Raw genomic sequence first — 22,796 nt, 5'->3', positions numbered from 1 at the left:
ACATTTATTGATTTGCATATGTTGAACCAACCTTGCATCCCTGGGATGAATCCCACTTGATCATGATGAATAATTTTACGTATGTGTTGCTGTATTCTGTTTGCTAGTATTTTAGTGAGGATTTTTGCATCTATATTCATCAAGGATATCGGCCTGTAGTTTTCTTTTTGGGTTATATCTTTACCTGGTTTTGGTATCAGGATGATGTTTGCTTCATAGAATGAGTTTGGGAGATTTGCGTCCGTTTCAATCTTTTGGAATAGTTTGTAAAGAATCGGTGTCAATTCCTCTTTGAATGTTTGGTAAAATTCTGCTGTGAATGTATCTGGTCCTGGGCTTTTCTTTGTTGGGAGCCTTCTGATAACAGCTTCAATCTCCTTTATTGTTATTGGTCTGTTCAAATTTTCTACGTCTTCATGGTTCAGTTTTGGGAGCTTGTGTGTGTCCAGAAATTTATCCATTTCCTCCAGATTTTCAAATTTGTTGGCATATAGTTGTTTATAGTAGTCGCGAATGATTCCTCGTATTTCAGATGAATCGGTTGTAATATCGCCTTTTTCATTTCTAATTTTTGTTATTTGAGTCTTCTCTCTTCTTTTTTTTGTTAGCCATGCTAATGGTTTGTCAATTTTATTTATCTTTTCAAAAAACCAACTTTTTGATTCGTTGATCTTTTGAATTGTTTTTTGGTTTTCAATTTTATTCAGTTCTGCTCTGATCTTAATGATTTCTTTCCGTCTGCTAACTTTAGGTTTGGATTGTTCTTGTTTTTCTAGTTCTTTGTTAGGTTGTTCACTTGCCATCTTTCTATTCTTCTGAAGTGAGCGTTTAATGCAATAAATTTCCCCCTCAATACTGCTTTTGCAGTATCCCACAGGTTTTGGTATGATGTATCGTTGTTTTCATTAGTTTCAATAAATGTTTTGATTTCCTGCTTGATTTCTTCTTGGACCCATATGTCATTAAGTAGAATGCTGTTTAATTTCCATATGTTTGTATAGTTTCCAGAGTTTCGTTTGTTATTAATTTCTAGTTTTAATCCATTGTGGTCTGAGAAGATACATGGGATAATTCCAATTTTTTTGAATTTATTGAGACTTGATTTGTGACCTAATATGTGATCTATCCTGGAGAATGATCCATGTGCTGATGAGAAGAATGAATATTCTGAGGTTGTTGGGTGGAATGTTCTGTAGATATCTGCCAATTCCAATTGGTCTAGAGTCTTGTTCAGATCTTGTGTTTCTCTGCTGATTCTTTGCCTAGATGATCTGTCTAATATTGACAGTGGGGTGTTCAGGTCCCCTGCTATTATGGTATTAGTGTCTATTTCCTTCTTTAGGTCTAATAGAATTTGTTTTATAAATCTGGCTGCTCCAACATTGGGTGCGTACATATTTATGATTGTTATGTCTTCTTGATGGATCAGTCCTTTTATCGTTAAGTAGTGTCCCTCATTGTCTCTTTTTATGGTTTTTAGTTTAAAGTCTATTTTGTCAGATATAAGAATAGCTACTCCAGCTCGTTTTTCTTTTCTGTTTGCATGGTAAATCTTTTTCCATCCTTTCACTCTTAGTCTGTGTGAATCTTTATGGGTGAGGTGGATCTCTTGTAGGCAGCATATAGTTGGGTCCTCCTTTTTGATCCAGTCAACCACTCCGTGTCTTTTGATTGGGGAATTTAAGCCTTTTACATTAAGAGTTGTTATTGAAAGGTGTTGATTTATTCCTAGCATTTTATTGGTTGTTTGGTTGTCTTAGGTGTCTTTTGTTCCTTGCTTTCTGATTTACTGTTTGGTTTCTGTGTTTGTTGGTTCCTTAGGTTGTAGATAGCGTTTTTGCTTGCTTGTTTTCTCTTCATGAATGCCATTTTTATTATACTAGTGGGTATTGATTTTTCTTGGGTTTTTATGGCAGTGGTAGTTATTTTTCAGGAACCAAACCCAGTACTCCCTTGAGGATTTCTTGTAAGGGTGGTCGTGTGGTAGTGAACTCCCGCAGTTTTTGTTTGTTTGAGAAATATACTGTTTGCCCTTCATTTCGGAAGGATAGCCTTGCAGGGTAGAGTATTCTTGGCTGGCAATCTTTGTCTTTTAGTATTTTGAAAATATCATCCCATTCCTTTCTAGCTTTTAGGGTTTGTGATGAAAAGTCTGATGTTAGCCTGATTGGGGCTCCCTTATAGGTGATTTGACGCTTCTCTCTTGCAGCTTTTAAGATTCTCTCTTTGTCTCTGAGTTTTGCCAATTTGACTATGACATGTCTTGGAGAAGGCCTTTTTGGGTTGAATACGTTTGGAGATCGTTGAGCTTCCTGGATCTGAAGATCTGTGATTTTTCCTATACCTGGGAAGTTTTCTGCCACTATTTTGTTGAATATGTTTTCAATGGAATCTCCATTTTCCTCCCCTTCTGGAATACCCATGACTCGGATATTTGAGCGCTTAAGGTTGTCTGATCTCTCTCTCAGATTTTCTTCCATGTCCTTGATTCTTTTTTCTTTCTTTTTGTCTGCTTGTGTTATTTCAAACAGCCCATCTTCAAGTTCAGAGGTTCTCTCTTCAACTTCGACAAGCCTGCTGGTTAAACTCTCTGTTTTGTTTTTTATTTCGCTGAATAACTTCTTCAGTTCAGCAAGTTCTGCTACATCTTTTTTCAGGACATTGATTTCCTTGTACATTTCCTCTTTCAGATCCTGTATACTTTTCCTCATTTCATCATGATGTCTAGCTGAGTTTTCTTGTATCTCATTCAGTTTCCTTAGAATTATCGCTCGAAATTCCTTGTCAGTCATTTCAAGGGCTTCTTGTTCTATAGGACCTAGAGTTTGAGATTTATTAACTTTTGGTGGTGTACTTTCTTGATTTTTTGTATTTCTGGTATCTTTTTTGGGATGTTTATTCATTGTGGCAGGGGGTTTCACAGTCCACCGGTTTGAGACTAATGACTAACTAGGATGTTGCTGTGGTTGCCAATTTCGTATGGCTCCCTCCGTGACTGCTCAGTTGGCCACTAGTGCCTTGTGTGTGTGGTTGCCTCGGGTCTTGGGCTTCTCCGGGGAGCCACCTTTCTGGTCAGCTTGGACTCTGCTGGGCTGGTGGATCTCGTACCACAGGGTGTGTGATCTCTGTTGAGCTTTCACTTCCTGTGCAGGACTTCTCCCTGTTCCATGTGCTCTGGCCCAGGCTGTTGGATCGTGCAGTGGCGACCCCACAGGGTGTGTGGTTTCTGTCGAGTCTCCGCCTCCCTGGCCCCACGTCTCCCCACTCTGTGCGCACTGTGCTGGGCTGGGGCGTGTCTTCTGCAACCCTCTTCTATCAGCTGGGCCTTCAAGACCCTGCTCGGCACCGCCTCGCCCAGGAAGTCTGCCAGGTTTCTGGTAGGCACAGACGACCGGTCACTCTGGGTGCCTTTGTAGCACTGTGTAGATCTTTCTCGGGACTTGTTCACCTTTGTATCCCCCCGTCATAGACCGAATCTAGTGCCCACCTGCAGCCAGCTCTCTGGCAAGTTCAAGCGGACCTGGGAACTCTCCTACCACACTGTTCCCAACCAGAAATTGGTTAGGCTTTTTTCCGAACTGGTGGCCGCAGAGATGGTATCTGCCTCCCAGTAACAGGAAGTTTACCGGGGGCTGGAGTCCAGGGTGTGGTGGAGTGACAGTCGGCCCGCCCGTACTTCCTTGCCCTCCCGACACTGGCCGGGGACGCCCCACGCCTCCAGCCCCGCCAGAGAACTGCGGAGGGAGTGGGAGAGGAGGCCGGCCCGCAGGCTCCGGAAAGCCCCGTGCCGGGCCAAGCAAGTGGGAAGGCTCAGTGACGGCTGAGCCGGGCGGAGCTGCCAGCACCTGGGAAAATGGAGGCAGCCCCGGGGCGGTGAGTGGCCTGGTGATGCAGGCGGGAGCCGGGTGGGTGTCAGCCCCCCGAACAGGGCTTGGCCAGGGGTCACTCACAGTGCTGTGCGAGGTCGGGTGCTCACTCTCTGCCTCTGGTTTGCCGCCTTTCCCGTTCTCGGCCGCTGCCGCCTCGGGCTGTTCAGTCGCGGCGCGGCTCGGGCGCTCCCAGGAATCTTCTTTAATGCCGGCCTGAAACCTCGAATCCTGAATAGGGCAGCTGGCCGCCTTCAGCGCGGCCCCCGCCTCCGGGATCCTGTCTGCATCCACAGCAGCCCTGGCGCCGTGTTCCCTGTTTCGAGATTCGCTTTTGCAGCTAAGAAACAGTTCTTTTCTTGCTCCACACTTCAAAGCTGTTGCCTGTAAATGAGGCAGCCTCTCCTGCCGGGGGCAAAGTCCTTTTTTGTTTTTTTTTTAAAGATGTCTGGTAAGCGGATCTTAACTCTTGGCTTGGTGTTGTCAGCACCACGCTCAACCAGTGAGCTAACCGGCCATCCCTATATAGGATCCGAACCCGTGGCCTTGGTGTTATCAGCACCACACTCTCCCAAGTGAGCCATGGGGCCAGCCCTTAATAAATACTTCTTGAACAAATCTGACCCATTGCACCCATAAATACATTTACGTGTTGGGCTCATCTACTTTGATTTTAGTTGATGTGTAAAAATTTTACCTGGGAGATTAAAGCTTTCATATGCTGTTCTTTTTTCTTTTGTTGTGGCTGCTAAACAACAACCAATCCAACTATTAATACCCCACTCTCAATACCATTTTTTTTCATTCATTTGTTAACACAAAAATATTTATTAAGCATTCCTTGTGTTCAGCACTTGGGGTGAGAGAGACATTAAAGCAAATACGTAAGACACAAACTGTGTGACAAATGCTAAGGAGAAAAAGCACATGGTGCTATATGAGAGAACGACACTGGGGAAGGTGATTTCGATGGTGAGGAGAGTGCCCAAGAATGGTCTTTCTGATTTTAGTTGAGTCATGAAGTTATGAGAAGTAGGCATTAGCCATGAGTAGGGAGCAGAAAAGAGCTTTTCATGAAAAAAACAGCATATATAATGATTCTGAGGCAGAAAGAGGCTTAGAATGTCCTAACAACCTTTAAAGACCAGCAGAGAGGGTGGGATGGGGGTGGGCAGAGGCAGGCAGTTAAGTTTGCCAAACTTCCTTGACAGGAATCACCTGAGGTCACTTGTTTATCGTACAGCTTTCCAGGCCCTTCCTTTGGAGATACTGACTCAGTGGGTCTGGGATTGGGCATGAGAACTTAGGCTTTTTATAGCACCCCAGGTGCCCAGGTGATCATATCACCACAGAAGTCAGGGAAACATTGGCTAGTTGGTAAAGAATAAGGTGGTATTAGGTGCACTTGCAGAGCTGGACAGAGGTTTAGGTGCCCAGGCAGTCCCTACACACCTGAAAGAGACATGCCCCTTGAGAAGACACAGCCTGGCAGCAAGCAAAGATCATGTTGTCTTATAGCCCTTTCCCTCTGACAAGCTGCAATTCGGACCCTGCGCTCTCCTTTCTACTTTCATTTTGAGGATGAGAGAACCATAGAGGCAGAAGGAGAGAAAGGAGCAGAGGGCTTCTCCCTTTTCTCCACAAGCCTCAGCCATGGATAGCTACATCTTAAATGCTTACGCATTTAATTTCAGCCCCTTATGGATCTAAAAACCCACCCAGAACATCTACAGGCTGATATTTGCTCTTCTAGATCCAAGTGAAAAAGGAAAACTTCTGGAGGACCTAGGATAGGCTCTTTCCTTGATGGAAGTTAAAAACCTTTAGGGTCACTGTGCTTGCTTGGGAGCGCCAAGTGGAGAAAAGCCACAGGGCTGGTCTCAGTTTCACAGAGGAAGCCCTGAGTGTTAGTGGTCGAAAGGGGAACAGGCAGACAACATCTTTGAGTCAGTAGAAGGAACAGAGGCGGTGAACAGGGAGCTAACTGAAGGATTAGAGGGGTCCCTGAGGGGTTAGATCTAATGAGTTCTGGGTTCCTCAAACTCTCTAACCTTCTTTCTCTCATCTTGGGAACTCCCCCTGTTCCTCACCCAAGATCTCCTGACCCTCTAGCCCCTTGTGCACAGTTCCACTCATTCTTCCATCTTCCTTCCTCCCATCAAAGGCCTTGGGAGCCACCACTGATTTGGAATTTGAACATTTCTAATGACTCTACTGTTTCTAGCCTAGGGTACCCATTCCCCCTGTGATGCAGAAATGCATCCATAGCAATCCAAAGGGAAACTCTTGAGTGGATTTTTCCACGGAAACACTGGAGCACAAAGTGCTTTACATCTGTTATTACTACTTCAGGCACATTATGGGTAAATACACTTTTGTTGTGATAACATCATTTCCTTGGGAAAATACTTCTGGACAACCCACTTCTAAGTAAGAACTTTTGAAACACAGCTGTCTAGAGCCTGTATGTTAATTTGCACTTGCCCCTACAATGATTCTTTGCTGCTTTCCTGGAAATACCTGTATTTTAGGAAATATTTATGTAGGGAGGTATGTATATGTTCCCTTGGTTGTCTTAAAGTCAATCACTATGCTTTAACAACAGGCTAACAGGACCTACCTCATAGGGTTTTGAGGATTAAATAAAATGGTGAATGTAAAGCATATCCTAGCACAATGACTGGAGTTTAATTAAGGACTAAATAAACATGAACTATTATTAGTATTGCCATTTTTACTTAGGAATGTTGATTAATACTCTTTGTATTCATTATAAGCCTATTTACATACAGAAAAACCAAACTGGATGACTCATTGACTCCAATATCAGTATGGAATATTAGTGATAAACTGGAGAATGACCACAGACATTCAGAACCTGAAAGTTAACAGCAATTTGCGATTAAAGTCAAAAGGTAACTGGCAACCTACAAGGCAGAAATCTCACAGTCAAAATTACTCTTAAGATTCCTCAGGAAGAGAGGTCTCATTTGAGATTGACAAACTGTCTCTTAATTAAATCTAACATATATATTTTTTTCTGCCTGTGTCAGAATGAATCACTATTTCTTCAACTGTGCACCAAATTAGGCAGGTGGCTTGTATTAAGGGGCTGTGTTGTATAAAACATACATCTTCATATATGAGAATAATAGTACAGTGTGATGCCTTCTTACAAGAAAGACTTGTGGGGACTGAGACTGACTGCCTGGAACAATGTATCTCCCATCTTATCTTGACTGGAATATCAAATAGACTCAGTCACTTAATTGAAATTACCATTCTTTTTCTCTCTGAATAGCTGAATGGAGAAAGTCAAATGTGTGTTTGATGCAGCTCCATTACCTGGTGTTTTCTGATCACAGTACAGATGGAATATGAAGAGGTAGGTAAAGATGAACTCAGAAAGACTGGAGTTATAAAAGAATCAAGAATTTTACAGTGAGAAATACTGAAAAGATGGGACAAAAAAGGTGCACAAAAGTTAGAGTTCAAATTCAAGAGTGACAGATGTGAGTATTTAGCCCTTAATTGCTCTTCTTGAAAACGGTGCGAGTATCTAGGAGAAGGAAGTGTTAGATGTAGTGAAAGGATGAGAGTTAGAGGTTTACCAATCTCAGCCAGAATAACAGACCTAATTTAGGCCCTTCTTTGAGGATGAACTGTCTGTTGTGATCATTAAAATCTGCTTAAGGGCAGGCTTCACTAATTAACTTAGCTACTTAAAAAACTATAATAGGAAATGTGTCTGTGTATAGTGGCAACAAAGAATTAGAAGAATTCCATTAATAGTGACATGCTCCTTTCAACTAAGGCAGTATCTTTCCTTGAGACATGTTCGCAGCTGGCTCATAGTTTCCTTAAATATTACATGTATACCTCCTAACCCAGGATTCGATTTACTTGCTCCACATCTATCTACTCCTGCCTCTTCCATTATTCTGAAGTGTGACATGGGCATTATTTCTACTCTCAAGGAACTGCTCTTCTGGATATTTCGAAGAAGTTGTTCAATGATGCATTAAAAATCATATCCTGATAAGATGAAATACTGCCTGAGTTTATCATTTTAAAAGGTTTCTTCTAGTGCAAGTCTCTACTTAGGGAATATAAGCCAATCAAACGGCTGGCTAGGAATTCCACTGGCTTCCACATCATACCATATAGCTAGCCTATATAACATATAAACAAATGAGCAATATCCCCATTATCCATTTTGGTGGTAAGGCTTCTGATGTGCTTTTTTGTGGATCTTCATTTCCTTTATTTGTGGTTTCCTCTGTTCTTTCTTTTGCCCATTATTTTCATCAGTGGAAACTTTTCTGAAAGTGATATGCTTTCTTTAAGGTCTGTTTTGTTCATTACTTCACAAGGTTGACTGTGGTTTGGTGCTATATTGTTTCTCTTTGGGTTCATTTCAAGGCTTTCCACATCTCTAACTAAATGATACTAGTTTTCTATTTCAATGGTTTAGTAAAAGTTTATCTTGGATTCATGCCACCACATCAGAGATGACCCTTCTGTGGAAGGAAGGACCCACAAGGGAAAATGCTCAAGATATTACAGAAAGAGCAGAGCTACAAATGCTGACCTCACCAGGGCTGTGGCAAAAACAGACATGGCTGCATTTGTGAAGGTCCTGAAAATAAACTCCCACAAACTTGGTCATTTTCATATAATATTGGTGATAACCAACCTCTTTCAATTCTCAAAGGAGAGAAGAAATCCCAAGACTGCAAGTTAGGTTAAGAAAATGAATTCTAAAAAAAGGGACATGTACACTGACTTTTCTTAGCAAACATTTAGTTACATATTAAATACCTCACAACTTTCCTTACAACATATCTACATGTGCATAGGTATATGCACGTCTCTTCCTTTTTACCTATCAGCCCAGGGATTACATAGGCATTTCACAAAAAGAAGTTAATATGCTAATCCTTAAAAAATAAGAATTAGAACATCAGTAACTAGGGTCTGGTTCCAAAACCAGAATTTCAACGAATTCTGAGTGAAGTCAACTTTTGTGCAATAGTGGTGCACAGGACTCCATTTTGTAAATATGCTACACATTATCCATTCCACTGTACTGTGGTTACATTCCTTTTTGTTCCTGATAATATCTATCTGGGCCCTTTCTCTCTTTTTATTCATTAGCCTTTTCAGTGGCGATCCTCTCTATTGCTTATTGTCAATTTCACTCATTCCTTCAACAAGTATTTAATAAATATTTACCATGTGTCAGACATGGTTTGAGGCGCCGTTCTCTTGTGTTCTACTTAGGTTTTCTTTATCTTCAAGGAGAAGTAATTTTGGTATTTTATATTTTTTGAAATATTATCTTTCACCCAGTTTTTAGAATTTAGTGGCATACAATTATGCAGTGTTCTCACGATTTTTCAATCTCCCCTATAAAGTCTTTTTATTTTTAATGCCCTTATTTTTCTGGCAGATGTATGTTTACTTTCTCCTTTCCTTCTCCCTACCCCAAACTAGATAAGGTTTTGAACTTTAATTTTACTGCTTGCTTTTCACTTTATATTGCTTTTCTTCTTGATTTTTTTAAATCTGTTTTTCTTAGCTTTGTTTTATTGTCCCTTTTCTTAACTTAATGAGATGAAAGCTTAGTTTGGGTATGACAAATATGTGCATTTTCACCCCCCTCCTCATCTTGCCTGCCTGTGGCAGACACTACTAATATGTCAAAGCACTCCTTTTTGCTAAGCTCAGAAAAGTCCTCAATTCTTCTCAACACAACACTCTGGGCAATCAGCTGAAGCCAATTTATCAATTAAAGCCAATGTGCCACGTATCTTGGTTAATTTCTTTTCACTCTTTCTGTATTTTAACAAAGAAAATGACTAAGATTATGAATTTACTTTTGAGCACATCTTTGACTACATTTCAAATATAAGTTCTGATGAATATAATTCTTACTTTCAGTATAGTCTGCATTATAATTTTGATCCAAGTTACTTAAAATAATATTTTAAAGTTTCCAAATTACTTGGGCACTTTGTCCAGACTTTTAATATCTCATTTTATTGTAAAGTAGAGAATGAGGCCTGTATAATTTCTATTTTTTGAGGATTTAATTGAAATGTTTAGTTTTAAGAACTACTCCATGGGAGCTCAGTAGGGCACAAAGTTCTGTATCTATTAATTTAATCTTATTAACTATACTGTTCAAAACCATTTATGTCCTTATGTTAGGTTTTATTTGCCTATAGTAGTGACTATTACTTCTATTCTCTTTCTGGAATTCATTATTTCGGTTTGAATCTATCTTTTCTCTCATCATTTTTATCTTTGTATACTTTTCCTCAGGATTTTTGTCATTTGTCTTTTATTTCACAAATTCAATTTTCTGCAGTGCCCAATCTCTATTCACTGTGTTCAATACAATTTTTCACTTAGGTAGTCATCTCTATGCAATCCTCCCTGACCTCAAATGCTTGCTCTTTCTATATGACAGCTTTTTCTAGCTCTACACACAGACACATTCTATTCTCAAATTTTGTTAAGAACACACATTAGTTATTTTCTTTCTTGCTTAAACTTACTTCAGAGGTTGGCAGTGCCTCTGAATCTTCTCCATAAAGCCTTCTTTTAAGCTATACAATCTATTCCCAGGAGCCAAGATTTTTCAATATTTGCTCATCCTTAGAGAAGAAAGTCTAAGTTTGCCATTAAGGGCTTATGTTCATGGAGAAACTGATATGGAGGTTGTTATAAGTTCCTGCCCAAATCTTTTAAAAAGAGATTTCCACACTCAGGTAAGGAAGAAGGCAAGGGAGGAATGGGAACTATCCAGTAGTTATACTACCATTTCAATAACCATTCTTAACATCCCAGCAGTCAAGGATGAGAAGTGAGATTTTAATTTAAATTACATAACTATGAATCACCAAAGGAAGACCCATCATTCTGTGACTCTCATGTACCTCTTCTCCCCACTGAACTATAAACAACCATGCAACTTTTGGTTAGGTGTGGTTGCTATTACCCATCTCTCCGACTGATGTCAGTGGCCTTGTCAAAAGCAAGCCCTAAGACCTCCTAATGTTGCCACTGAGGTCCATATGATGAAGGTTTGTAGAAGAGAGGGTCTAGATGGCAGACCTCCTGATTGGCACTCACCTCTTCCTACCTCCAGGCCCTGTCCCTTAGAGTGAGAGGGTATTGTCTGGGGTATTCCAGGTCTTCTGCTCATTTCCTAGACTGCACTTTCACAGGAAGGCAATATATAAGAGCCATCAATATTGTTCTTCAATCTAATCCTTCCTACATCAAACAGAATTCTCCTAACACCTTTAGTATCAGAGCGACTTTACTTCTTTCTCCTTGTGAATATTTATTTGATTTATTAAGTGGTAAAACTCAAAGGGAGGGAAGTGAGTTCTTAGGTATGTGTATTGTATTTTTCTCAAAGCAGTATTTTAGGATGACTAATCTTTCATTTGCTGTACAGATGTATTTGAATGGGTTGATGGGGACCTTTAAAATCAATGGTCTACTGGGAAGAGTTTGAGTTTAGCACAGTAGGTGATATAAGTTCCAGTTTTGACACTGCCACTGACCACCTGTGTACCTTGCCATATTCATAGCCCCACAGTTTGCCTCCATTCCTTTATCTTCTAGCACAAAAATTTTGTAATTACATATTTTAGAAATGCATAATTTAGAGAATCCTATATTTAAGGATAGATATGCCAGATTCAATCATGTTTCTTGAAACTACACATAATAAAAAGCTAAAAGGCTGACAGAAGATGGTTTACCTACAATATGACATCTCCTATGCTTACACCAAGAACTTTGGGACCATTATATCTCCTGTTTACTTTGCTCTAGAATCTTCTCGCTTTCATGACTCACATGTTAAAAAGATAGAACACTTTTTTTTCTATCTGATGCTTATTTTTATATTCTTCTGACATAAATCTCTGAACGTCTTTCATCATCCTGCTGATCTTACCAAATGGTCACATTAATTAATATTTGGCTTTACCAGGCTGCTTAGCTTTTGATCGCTTCCCTCCTTCCTAGCAGCCTTTAACAAACACCACTGTCCTGGGTGCTGACAGAGAGAAGCAGTTACCTCCAATTTCCACTGAGGTCACCCTGATGCAGAATATCCTAAGACCCGGGTAAGGAAAGGTAATCCCAGCTATTCAAAGGAAAACACTGCAGTTCAGTCTGTGTTTCTTAAACAGTTTTCTTTTTTCAGAGAAGCCTCCCAAATTACAACAGCTTTGACTCTGCCCTTTCAAATTCACCTTTAGCCTATGAGTTTTGCCCATGTTCCTGGCAAACTTCAATCCCCTCAGGTTTCTTTCCCCATATTTCCTGGAGAGTAGGATTGTGGCTCTGAAAAAAAGGTCATTTACAAGGAAGAGACAGTTAGGATGCATGTAATTGTTCACAGGCTGTCATCTTTCTCAGTTCAGCTGACTGCTTGGAAGAAATACCACAAATAGTTTTGAAAGGAGGATCTGAAGCGGGTACTAAATTATGAAGTGTTGCAAGCATTAGAGAGGAAAATCAAGAAAGGCTATTGGCACTATGAAAATGGTTAAAAAAAAAAAAAAAAGGAAAAAATTCTAAATCATTCTCATCACAGAACTGACAAATTGAGATTTAGCTAAAGGAAATGTAAGTATATGAATTTGAGAACTATGACAAACTGCTGGGCTGAGAAGGAATGAGGAAAATGGCTGTAACACATCAGGATTAAAATACACGTGCTCATAAAAAAGCTTTCAATGGAACGGACAGAAAAAAAAGTTATTTTGGTTAATTATTCAGTAGAGACAGTGGTTTTTGTTGTACAGATGGGAAAATGAAACTTTAGAGGGAAAGTGGCTTGAGTATTATCATAAAGAAATAGGACCCCACTGTTCTGATTCCCAACTCCCTTTGCGCCAAAATCCAAATGAAATTCCATCTTTTATGTTCTATTGTTCTCTAAACTCAACCCTCTACGATGTGGAAACTTTGATACTCTTGGAAATTGCTCCTATATTTGTCTAATGCCAACTTCTGTGCTAGAAAACGCTTGAAGTCCAACCCATAAACACAGGGTTTGGCATGGTCAAAAGCTCATTACAACTTCTCATTAGTTGGATCTCTTGGGGCAACTATGGAATTCCTGAGTGTGACTCAGTATCACCAGTCATAACTAAAGGTTCCTGATTAATCCGAACTGAGCCAGACTGAAGGCCACAACAAGATCCAAGCAAATGAAGCAAAACATCCTGTAAAGAAGAAAGTAAAAAATTACATAAAAGTTTCTTGAAATGCCATCCTATTGTTAACATAATACCTAACACTTATTTAGCATGTACTATGTACCAGGCATTGCATTTGTGCTTGACATTCATTAATTCATTTATTTCTCTTAATAACCCCATGAGACAGGTACTACTATTATTCCTGTTTTATTTATTTATTTTTTGTGGCTGGCTGGTAGAGGGATCGGAACCTGTGACGTTGGAGTTATAAGCCTGCATTCTAACCAACTGAGCTAATCGGCCAGCCCCCTTTTTTCTTTTTTTTTTAAATTCCTATTTTAAAATAAGAAACTGACTCACAGAGATGTTAAATAACTTCCTATGTTGGCTAAGAACAAGAATTATTTTAGAATAATAAGAATATATCAACTGATACTCAGGATCCTGATTTAAAGAGCCATGAAAAGTTTCTCTAGATTAAAAATAACTTCATTGATGCAAATAAAGTATGGAGTTTAGTTCACAGTAACATACAAATGATAGTTTTTTAATATGGTACATTCTTCAAATGGACCATGGCAATGTAAGATGTCAACAATGGGAAAAACTGGGTGAGGGGTACATAGGAACTCCATATATATCCTTACAACTTTTCTGGAAATGTAAAATTAATATAAAATAAAGTTTATTTTTTAAAAAACTTTATCTGGATATTTCACACAGGAAGCTTTTCATTGAGTCAGTCCAGATGAAAAACCATGCTATTCTTTTTCCTAAATGTCAGGAGAATATTTGAAATCAGTAGGGCCCTCAAAACACTGTACTTTTTACATGTAAGGGAGAGAATGTTAAAGTCTCCATTAGTGCTAACTTAGCTTTAGAGACTCGTGCTAGAGTTTTTAAGGCAAATTGGAAACTATTTCCTGGAACAATGCCTCACAGCATGCCTTTTGATATTTGGATTATATTTCTTAAATTCTGAAGAAATCTCTGCTTTTTCCCCTCTTCTGTGCATTTTTGATGCTGAGCTGTTTCCGGTTTTCCCACACTCCTGCCTGTCACAGAGAAGAAACCACAAAAATGCGGCAAAGCAAAGTTTGTCCAAAGAGCAGCAATTCCATCTCAAGAGGCTGAAGAGTTCTCCTGCCAGTAGTGAATTCAGGGCAGTGAGCAGCGTCTTCAAATGCCACCCTGCTTCCTGAGCCTACATCTTCACAAACCAACCAGCTGGCCACACAGGCTACCAAGGGCCATCTCAGGGTATTGGCAACAATCAGAGAATCCACAAACAAGGACCACAATAGCAAATTAAACATTCACATCTGACTCCCTAATTTTCCTAGTTAACTGCAGATTATTCAAACCTGCAAAGGAGAGTGTGGTTTTAGAAAGCATATGATGGTGACGAAATCTTATTGAGTTCTTATGTGCGCCAAGCCTTGCTCTATGTTCTTCACATATATTAACTCTGTTAAATATTTACCAACTGACCTATGAAATAGATACTCTTATTGTTCCATTTTCATAAAAGAGTAAATTGAGGCTCAGAGATTAAATAACTTAAAACTTGCTGAAGTTGTCAAATTAGTAAAGTGTGGAGTGGAGATATGAATCCAGGCAGTCTGGCTCCAGAGGCTGTACCCTTAAGGACATGACTCTACTCTTTCTAGGGTGAGAGGACACACAGTTTCCTTTCTATTTTGCTACTGGCATTCAAACACGAGCTGCAGGCTTCCTAAAGCCCTTCTCTACCACTCCAGAGAGTTCTGCAGTCACTGCAATGCCAACTGTTCCTAGAACAATGCTTGGTACTTAGCAGGCACTGAATAAATATTTGTTTGATAAATGAATAATGGCAGCAATATAATTAAAACAGCCACAAGGGACTGTTTTCAACTCAAATACAGAATTTCATTCACTATCCAATGAGGCAAAAAACAGTAACTACTTTTTCTATGTCCTAAGATTCTTTCTTACAAGTAAAATTGATCTTATGAAGGAAAAATGCCTGAGGTAGCTTTAATGAGAGCGAGAGAAATACACAAATTTCCTCTAGGTGTTTGCACAGCAGGAAATACCTGCTTCTTCCAGACATCTCTGAAAAGCTCCCCAATTTTAAACTGGAAAAGGGCTGCTAGAATCAATACCTTTACCAATCTATTTCTAGTTCTCTACTTAAAAAATGGCTGTAGGTAGAGGGAAGGATTGTGATCTACAAAAATTTGATTGAGGCATGAAAATATCTTTTTTAGTGTAAAATAGGTAGACTACAAAAGGTATTAGAAACATTGTTGCTACACAGAGCTTGCTGACTAGTGTCAATGAAGTTAACACCCCCAAATTAAATCTCTATCCTATGTCTTCCCCTTCAAATGCCTAAATGTGAACAAAAGATGTTGAATTTATATGAAACTGAAAAGATCTGATTAGGTAGTATGACCAAGAGAAGATACAATGAGGAAGAAGTTTTCAATTCCATTCTCCAAGCCCACAGTTCAGGACTGCTAGCTTGGAGTTAGGCAGTGTCTGGTTCACCCGTCTGGTTGTAACTCCTGTCACAGGCCAGCAGAATTGGTTAGAAATAATCCTGAACCCAGCACACTCTCATCACAATCACCTGATCTCATCACAAGCATCTGGGGAACCTAAAAGAACAACGCCTGCCCCTTCCACAAAGTAGAGCCCAGCCATAGGCATGTTTCAATAGCTCATCAGGTGATTCTAATTTGTACCCAGGGGTGAGAACCAGAGTTAGTCTTTATGCCCCACGAGGTGTTCTTGTTTTCAAAACTTCAGTACAAACTGCATTGCAGTCTCCATAAATAAAGAGAACTATTAGCTTAGAACTGATACAACTCAGAAGAAATTAAATGGAAGATTACAGAAAACTTACTTGGAAGCCCTCTGTAATGCTGCCTTTCTGAGCACTTGTTTATGACTGGATGGGGGTTTGGGGACCAAGGAGGAGGAAGAACTTGGAGGTGGCACCACTTTTTGTGGCAGAGTGGTTGGCTTCTGGCCACTAGCTGTGGCACTTGAAATTCTGCAGCCTGCACCATTATTCATTGTCCATAAATTGGAGTTAGGTAGTGTCTGGCTGCCAAAGATCGCCTACAAGAAAAAGAAAAAAATGATTGATGGAGATCCCCTTCAAGACCCATCTGCTACATGTAACTGGTTTATAATCCTGAAAGTAGGCAAAAAGAAACAGGAAATTGTTAAACAATTTTTTTTTTTTTTTGCAGCTGGCTGGTACAGGGAACCAAACTCTTGACGTTGGTGTTACAAGGCCGCACTTTAACTAACTGAGCTAACAGGCCAGCCTAAAATAATTTTTTAGGAAAAACTTCTCTAATGTTGCCAGTGCTGGTCTACATTCAGAGAATGGAATCTCTGGAAGCAGAGTGAGATGGTCTTGTTGAAAGCACACTGGGCTAGGTAGGTATCAGGGCACCTGGGTACTATACTAACTAGGTGCTGGCCCAAATGCGTGAATTAGAAAAGCATTTGGTGTCTCTCAGTCTTAGTTACCTTCATTGTTAACTTCAACAAACTTTATTGAATGTCTCTTACTGGGTGTCAAGTACTAAAAATAGAGCACAGAACAAAACTGACTTGAAGCTTGACTCAATTCCAGCCCACTCCAAAAATCTGAACTCCAGTAGAAGGTTTGCTCGATTGAGAAAAGGTTAGAAGCCAATGTGGTCCAGGCATAGTGAGCAAACAGAGAGCGGAGAGAAGAGGCTGGAACAGAAGCAGAATTTTAGTGTAGTAACACCCTGTTGACCTAAAGATTAACTTGAAGTTTTACATTTGAAAACACTTTCAAAGTAAAATTACCATATAAATACAAGTTAATTTATGAATACAAGATCAACATGAGGGTATTTTTGCTCAGAGGGTAAGCCTACAAATAAAGACCTAAAAATCACCATCTAAACACCACAAATGCCAACATATATCTTAAGATGTAAAAGTATACTTCCTTCAAGTAGATGTTTAACAAATCCTTAAAGATTATTTACCTCATTAGAAATAGTTTTTCTGTATCACAAATTTTGTTACTGGTCTTTCAACACTATTAACACTGCTTTCAATATGCATGCATTATAAAAGCTTTAAATGTGAAACCATGTTAAGAGAAAAATAATATGAGTGACAAAATACATAGCACTTTTTATTAAAAGGATTTCTAGCAAGTGATTTCTATCTATAGATGCAACATGTAAAGAGATATGGGAGAAATGTCACTTCCTCATGGCAAGGCCTGATAGAATAAGATGAGATACTCTTAGGAAACATTCACCTTCTACACAGATTCACTAGTATTATTTTTATCCCTTATGAATTTTAATTTTTCAGATTTAAAAGATGAACTGGGTAGCTTTAGTAAAATGTTAACCAATCCTTCTATAGTCATGTCCTGGAACATCCCATTTCTGGGAAATGTGTCCAGGGGTCCTGGGCTAGACAGATATGAGGGGGATCAAGGGGTCTTGTGTGGAGTAAATGTGTTTGAGATGCCTGACAAAGAACAAAGAGATTCCAGAGGTACAGGATCTGAACATTTTCGAACTGACCAGTCTGAGATGTTCCCCATCTCTGTAAGCCACCTGAGGGAGAAACTGAGGAGCTATGTACTCTTCTCCATCTCTGATCTGAAGAAGAGGAACAAAGAAAGACCCAAGGCCATGGGCAAAGCCAGGAGGGCAGCAATGTTAAATGTGTACACGTGGCACATGATGAGGTCTTCACATGGTCCAAGAGAGCCCAGGAGCCCTGACTTTGCTTCAGCAAGCCTTCTGAGGACAAGTAACCAAACTTTCCAGCAAGACATCAGGCTTCTAGGATGGACTCTAAAACAAACCCATTCTTTTCAACTGCTGTTTCCATATTTGAGGGCCTCAAAATCTGTGAGGGAAACTCAACTGGAAGGGAGAAGACAGGAATAGGCTACCCTAGGCTTCTATTTTCACCACTACATCCTAGTAAGTGAGCTTGGATATGAAGTGTTTGGGAGATGCCTCATTCAAGATGAGGAGACCAGAAATCAGAATGAGAGCTAAAGAACTCTACATTAAGCCATCCACAAACAAATTCACTGAGTAGTAGAAGAGAAAAAAACCCATTGTTAATAAAGAGCTCTTAGAAATAAAAATAGTCTTTACTGAGCTATAAGTTTAATGTTGTGAGGGAATTGGCATCAGTAAGAACATCTATTCAGTAAATGTTGCCATGTTGACAACATAACTATATCTCCGAATTCACCAAGTTTTACCTTTCTGGGACATCTAAATACAAATAAAAGAATGACCGATAAAGGCAAGTTCAGAACAGTGAGTATATAGTAAGCTCCTATTTATGCTTTTTTAAAAAAAAGACTACATACAAACATACCAACACATACACACATTAGTATCACACATTAGTATCTGCACAGAATAATTCTGCAAGGATACACAAAAAACCAATAACCTCCAGAGAGAAGAACTTGCTACCCAGGGCTCAAGATAGGAGGGAGACTAGTTTGTTACTATGTGTCATTTGTATCTTTTGCCTTTTGTTGTGTGTGTGTGTAGTTACTTATTACAAAAATAAATTAATTATTAAAAAGACAAAAGGGAGTCAAGTTCTAATAACATTTAAGCAGGTAACAAATTAACTCTGAGTATAAGTCAAAATATACAAATGAAGCCCAAGTTTCAACCCACTGGGTATAGGACTCCCTATTACATTGAGTTGAAGAAGGAATCAACTGTTCAACACTGGCTACAAAACCAGATTGGTAGGTCAACACTGAAAGGCAGAGAGACCCAAGGTAAGTAGAAAAGAATATGGCTTTGCAGTTAAATGTGTCTGGGCTCAAATGTAGGCCCTATCACTTATAAAATGGGTGATCTTTTCAAGTTACCTAACCTCTCTGAGCTTCAGCTTTCTCATAAGCAATCATAATGACTTTGCTAGATTGCTAGGGATTAAATGAAGATCATATAGGCAACTGTAGCCCAGGCATTCAATAAGATTTCTTGAAATAAATAAAAGTACCAGGCATACAGTAGATACTCAATGAATGCTCCATTTCTTCCCAAACCTCTACCTCAGTTTATTGAGGAACTAAAACACTGGATGACACACAAGTCTACATATCAGTAATCATTTGTGAACAGTGGTTGCTAATACCTTTTTTCAACATATTTTTCTAGTCTTACAATGACGCTCACTAGCTGTGAAAGCAAACTCTTAAAAGGAAAACACATTTAGGTTCTCCAGATCATATTTACTCAATTCCTCTGGTAGAAATAATCTTTTCTTCTTCTGAACGCTTATAAAAACTTATTTGTATATCTCTCATCATGGTTAGGATATTCCACCTTGTATTACAGCCATTTATGTATGCACTTTTTCTCCCTTCTGGAAAATATAGCCATTTCCAGTGTGTGTTTGTGTATGATTAATTTTTGTTTCACCCACAGTGCCCACTAAAATGCACAGGTGCTTAATAAACATTTACTTACCAACTATTCTTTTTTTTTTTTTTTTTTTTTAGCAACAACTAAATTCTTATACAAAAAAATAGGCAAATGTGTATTTCCATACAGACGTAATCTTGTAACAGGACCATTTTCTGGACTTTCAACAGTGCTTAGCATGCTATTTTTGTTCAACTCATACTCAGCCACAAAATGTAAGGAAGCCCTTCTGAGATTTCCAAACACATGCACCTTCCTAGATGCAAATTTTGTGCCAGGACCTTAGACATTAATGTTCTATATAAGATTAGTCTTTATCTCAAACAACAAAATAAAATAAGTCAGGAAGACTTACTTCTCAGGACACTGCCACTTGCCTGGATACTATCACTTTTCCCTATCTTCCTAATATTACTACTCTGATTTTGTTTGGGTAATAATGTGTGCCCAGCTACAAACTTACATTTCCTAATCTCTTCCGTACCTAGGGATAACCACATGATACAGTTCTGGCCAATGAGATTTAAACAGAAGTTTCTGGTGTGGTTTTTGGGAAAGGTTGTCAAAGGGGATGGACTCAGTACACACCTTTTGCCCTTTACTGTTCTTCCCGCCTAGAACATGGATATCTAGCTAGAGGTGGATAGGCATAGGGTGAAAGTTACTCACTAAGGACTGCAGAGGATAAAGACAGAAGGAGCAGGGGTTTCTGATGCCACTATGGAGTCTGGGAGAGCTTATCTCTAGATTTATAATTATACGGAAAAAAAAATAAACCTCTAACTTGTTTAAGCCATTGGTGGGGGGAGGGAGTTCTGTTACACACAGCCAAATGGACTACTAACTGATATGAGAAATCTCAATCTACCAAAGATTCAAGCTTAAGTCTCAATACACCAGAACTGTACTGAATCTCAGAAAGCAGATATTCTTTCCAAATACAGTAAAAAGCTTCTAGATTGTGACCTGTGGTTTGGTGATCATACTCCAATATTCTGAATGGATAATGAAATTATTACAACTGTACACCATCTGAAATGCCGACGAGTTAGTAATGTAGACAAGTCTGCAGGTGTTTCACAAAAGCCAAGGCTAAGTGGGATGGGATTAAAGGTATCAAATCTGATAAGAAGAAACCCAGGAAAACACGTAGGCAATGTTAAAGCAGACATATAAATGGATGCATTTAGACTATTGGCAGAATCAGTCTCCCCAGGCCCCCAAGGCCTGGACCCAATCCTACAACTCCAGGAACTATAGATCATGTAAACTGTTTTGTCCTACTATTCATTCATAAAAAGACAGAGAATTATATGAAGTTCTCTATATAATTTCTAAGAAATGTGAGGTTTGGATATACAATACTAACAACATAGGGATGGAGGCTGCTACAGTCATCAGTCAACCATCTGGGAATGAGAGAGCTGTGTGAACACTGGCCACTACTCAAGACCTGGTCAACATATACATGACTCTGGCTTCTTTGCTGGGTGTGGGAAAAAGCCATACTACAGCAAGGAGACTCAGAGAAAACCACAGCTTGAGGACTGGCTTGGCCCCAGGCAAAAGAATGGAAAGGCCTTCCTTCTCCCACAACATAAGGGTACTTGTGGGTGGGAAGGAGGAATTTCTGATAGAGAACACAGACTGCAACTTGGAAGGTTACAGGGAAGCAAGATCTGGGCTCTCTTACTAAAAAGATAATACTGTTCAGAGATTAAATTCTGGAAGGTTTTGTTGTTGTTTTTTTAAATTCCTTCCAAAAAAATACTCCTTTTAGCTTTCACTCAGGCTTCTTGGTGATGGAATAGAGCTAGATGGCTCTTTGTAATGAAATAACTCAATAAATTCATTTTTTGAGAATTAAGGAAGATTACATAGGCACATGCTAATCTCTATTTTATTGGTTAATATCTCTTTGTGTCCCTTTTCCTCTGATTTCAGAAAAGGAAACATTTCTAGGTATTCTCCCCACATCAGATTTTGCCCTAACTTGCCTGAAGTTCCCATTACGTAGTGCAAAAAGCCACTTCTAGTATGTTTCTCTCTGGCAACTAAAGTACTGGGATGGTACATTTTCTTGGGCATGTAAGCCACTAATCACCTTACCACAACCAGGCCGAGAGCTGTTCATTGCAAAGAACACATTACAACTTTTGTGCAACCCTCTGATGCTGTACAAACCTTGGGGTCAAGGTGAGGGTGAGGGTAGCTGTTTCTATTTTGGCAAAAGCAAGCTTCCAAAAGGCCTTTGTTTCACACTGTATGGAGTTCTTGGCTGTGTTCCATTCACAATGTTTGTCAGCTGGGACAAGACTGGGGGCTGAGCAAGAGAAACAGTACAACTTCTGGGATTGCTATACAAAGCACTGGGCTATGACTCTGATGGGGGTGGGGCAGAAACCCAGAAGTTGCTATTGTTCATACAGAGAGAGACCAACCACACAAATTACCTGAGACAGGACATGGAGCTGCCAGAGACATTGGAAGTCCTCTGGTTTATCCTTCCATTTCTAAAACCAACTAAGAATCTCCTCCTTTAGCTAGTAGGAAAGGAGGTTCTTACTACTTCAAATAACCTACTCTAAAGGATGTGAATACAGGTGTTTACCTGGACAGAATTTTGAAATTATTATTCATCAATCATCGGAAATCAGTGTGCTTCTGACAGTCCACAAATTAACGGTACTTGCTAATATTTGAGTAGCGATGAAGGTAATTAAAACCAGATATTCAAATATACTCATGAGCCTTAGACTCCTTCATCTAAGCAAACTGAAAATCAATCAGTAGTTTCTAAGTTGGTTTTTCTTTTTTCTTTTTTTGGCAGCTGGCTGGTATAGGGATCTGAACCCATTGGTTTTTCGATAGTATTGAGACACTTGAACTCCTCTTGGGCTGAGTGTGAGATATGACCAAAGATGCCTAACTATGAGGTAGTTGGCTAAGGCTAGGGCAATAGTCCATGAGAATAAAACACAGTGAAACTAGCCTTGTCAGTGCATGAATGACCTTCCCTCGTTAGCAGCCCCACCCCCATCTAACAAAAGAACCTCTCAGTCATACACTGGTAGAGGCTGATATTCTGATGGCACATTCAGACTCCTATGACTGTAGACTCTGCTTTGCTTTCCATTTCTTTCATGTCTCCCTCAAGGCCCAGCAATGTTTGAACACTGATCAGACATGCACACAAAAGGTTGGTAGACAGTTTTTGTTTGTTTGTT

The 22,796-nt window shown here is 39.4% G+C and overlaps 1 protein-coding gene across 10 annotated transcripts in view; it reads right to left on the bottom strand.

Moving 5' to 3' along the window:
• TTLL5 (tubulin tyrosine ligase like 5) overlaps positions 1-22,796 on the bottom strand; it is a 282,889-nt gene that overhangs the window by 48,288 nt on the left and 211,805 nt on the right. For 5 of the 10 annotated variants that reach the window (XM_063088853.1, XM_063088854.1, XM_063088859.1 and 2 more), the window contains 2 exons: positions 15,993-16,210; positions 12,146-12,236 (listed from right to left, as the gene is read on the bottom strand). The exons of 1 other annotated variant lie outside the window; for it this stretch is intronic. In XM_063088853.1, the coding sequence (XP_062944923.1) occupies positions 12,146-12,236; positions 15,993-16,210 (309 nt within the window). The remainder of the gene's footprint in view (positions 1-12,145; positions 12,237-15,992; positions 16,211-22,796) is intronic. 4 more of the 10 variants (XM_063088855.1, XM_063088861.1, XM_063088856.1 and 1 more) reach the window with 1 other exon arrangement.

Source organism: Cynocephalus volans, chromosome 3 (assembly GCF_027409185.1).
Source record: "Cynocephalus volans isolate mCynVol1 chromosome 3, mCynVol1.pri, whole genome shotgun sequence".
Taxonomy (NCBI): Eukaryota; Metazoa; Chordata; class Mammalia; order Dermoptera; family Cynocephalidae; genus Cynocephalus; species Cynocephalus volans.
This window is presented reverse-complemented; position numbering and strand designations above follow the sequence as displayed.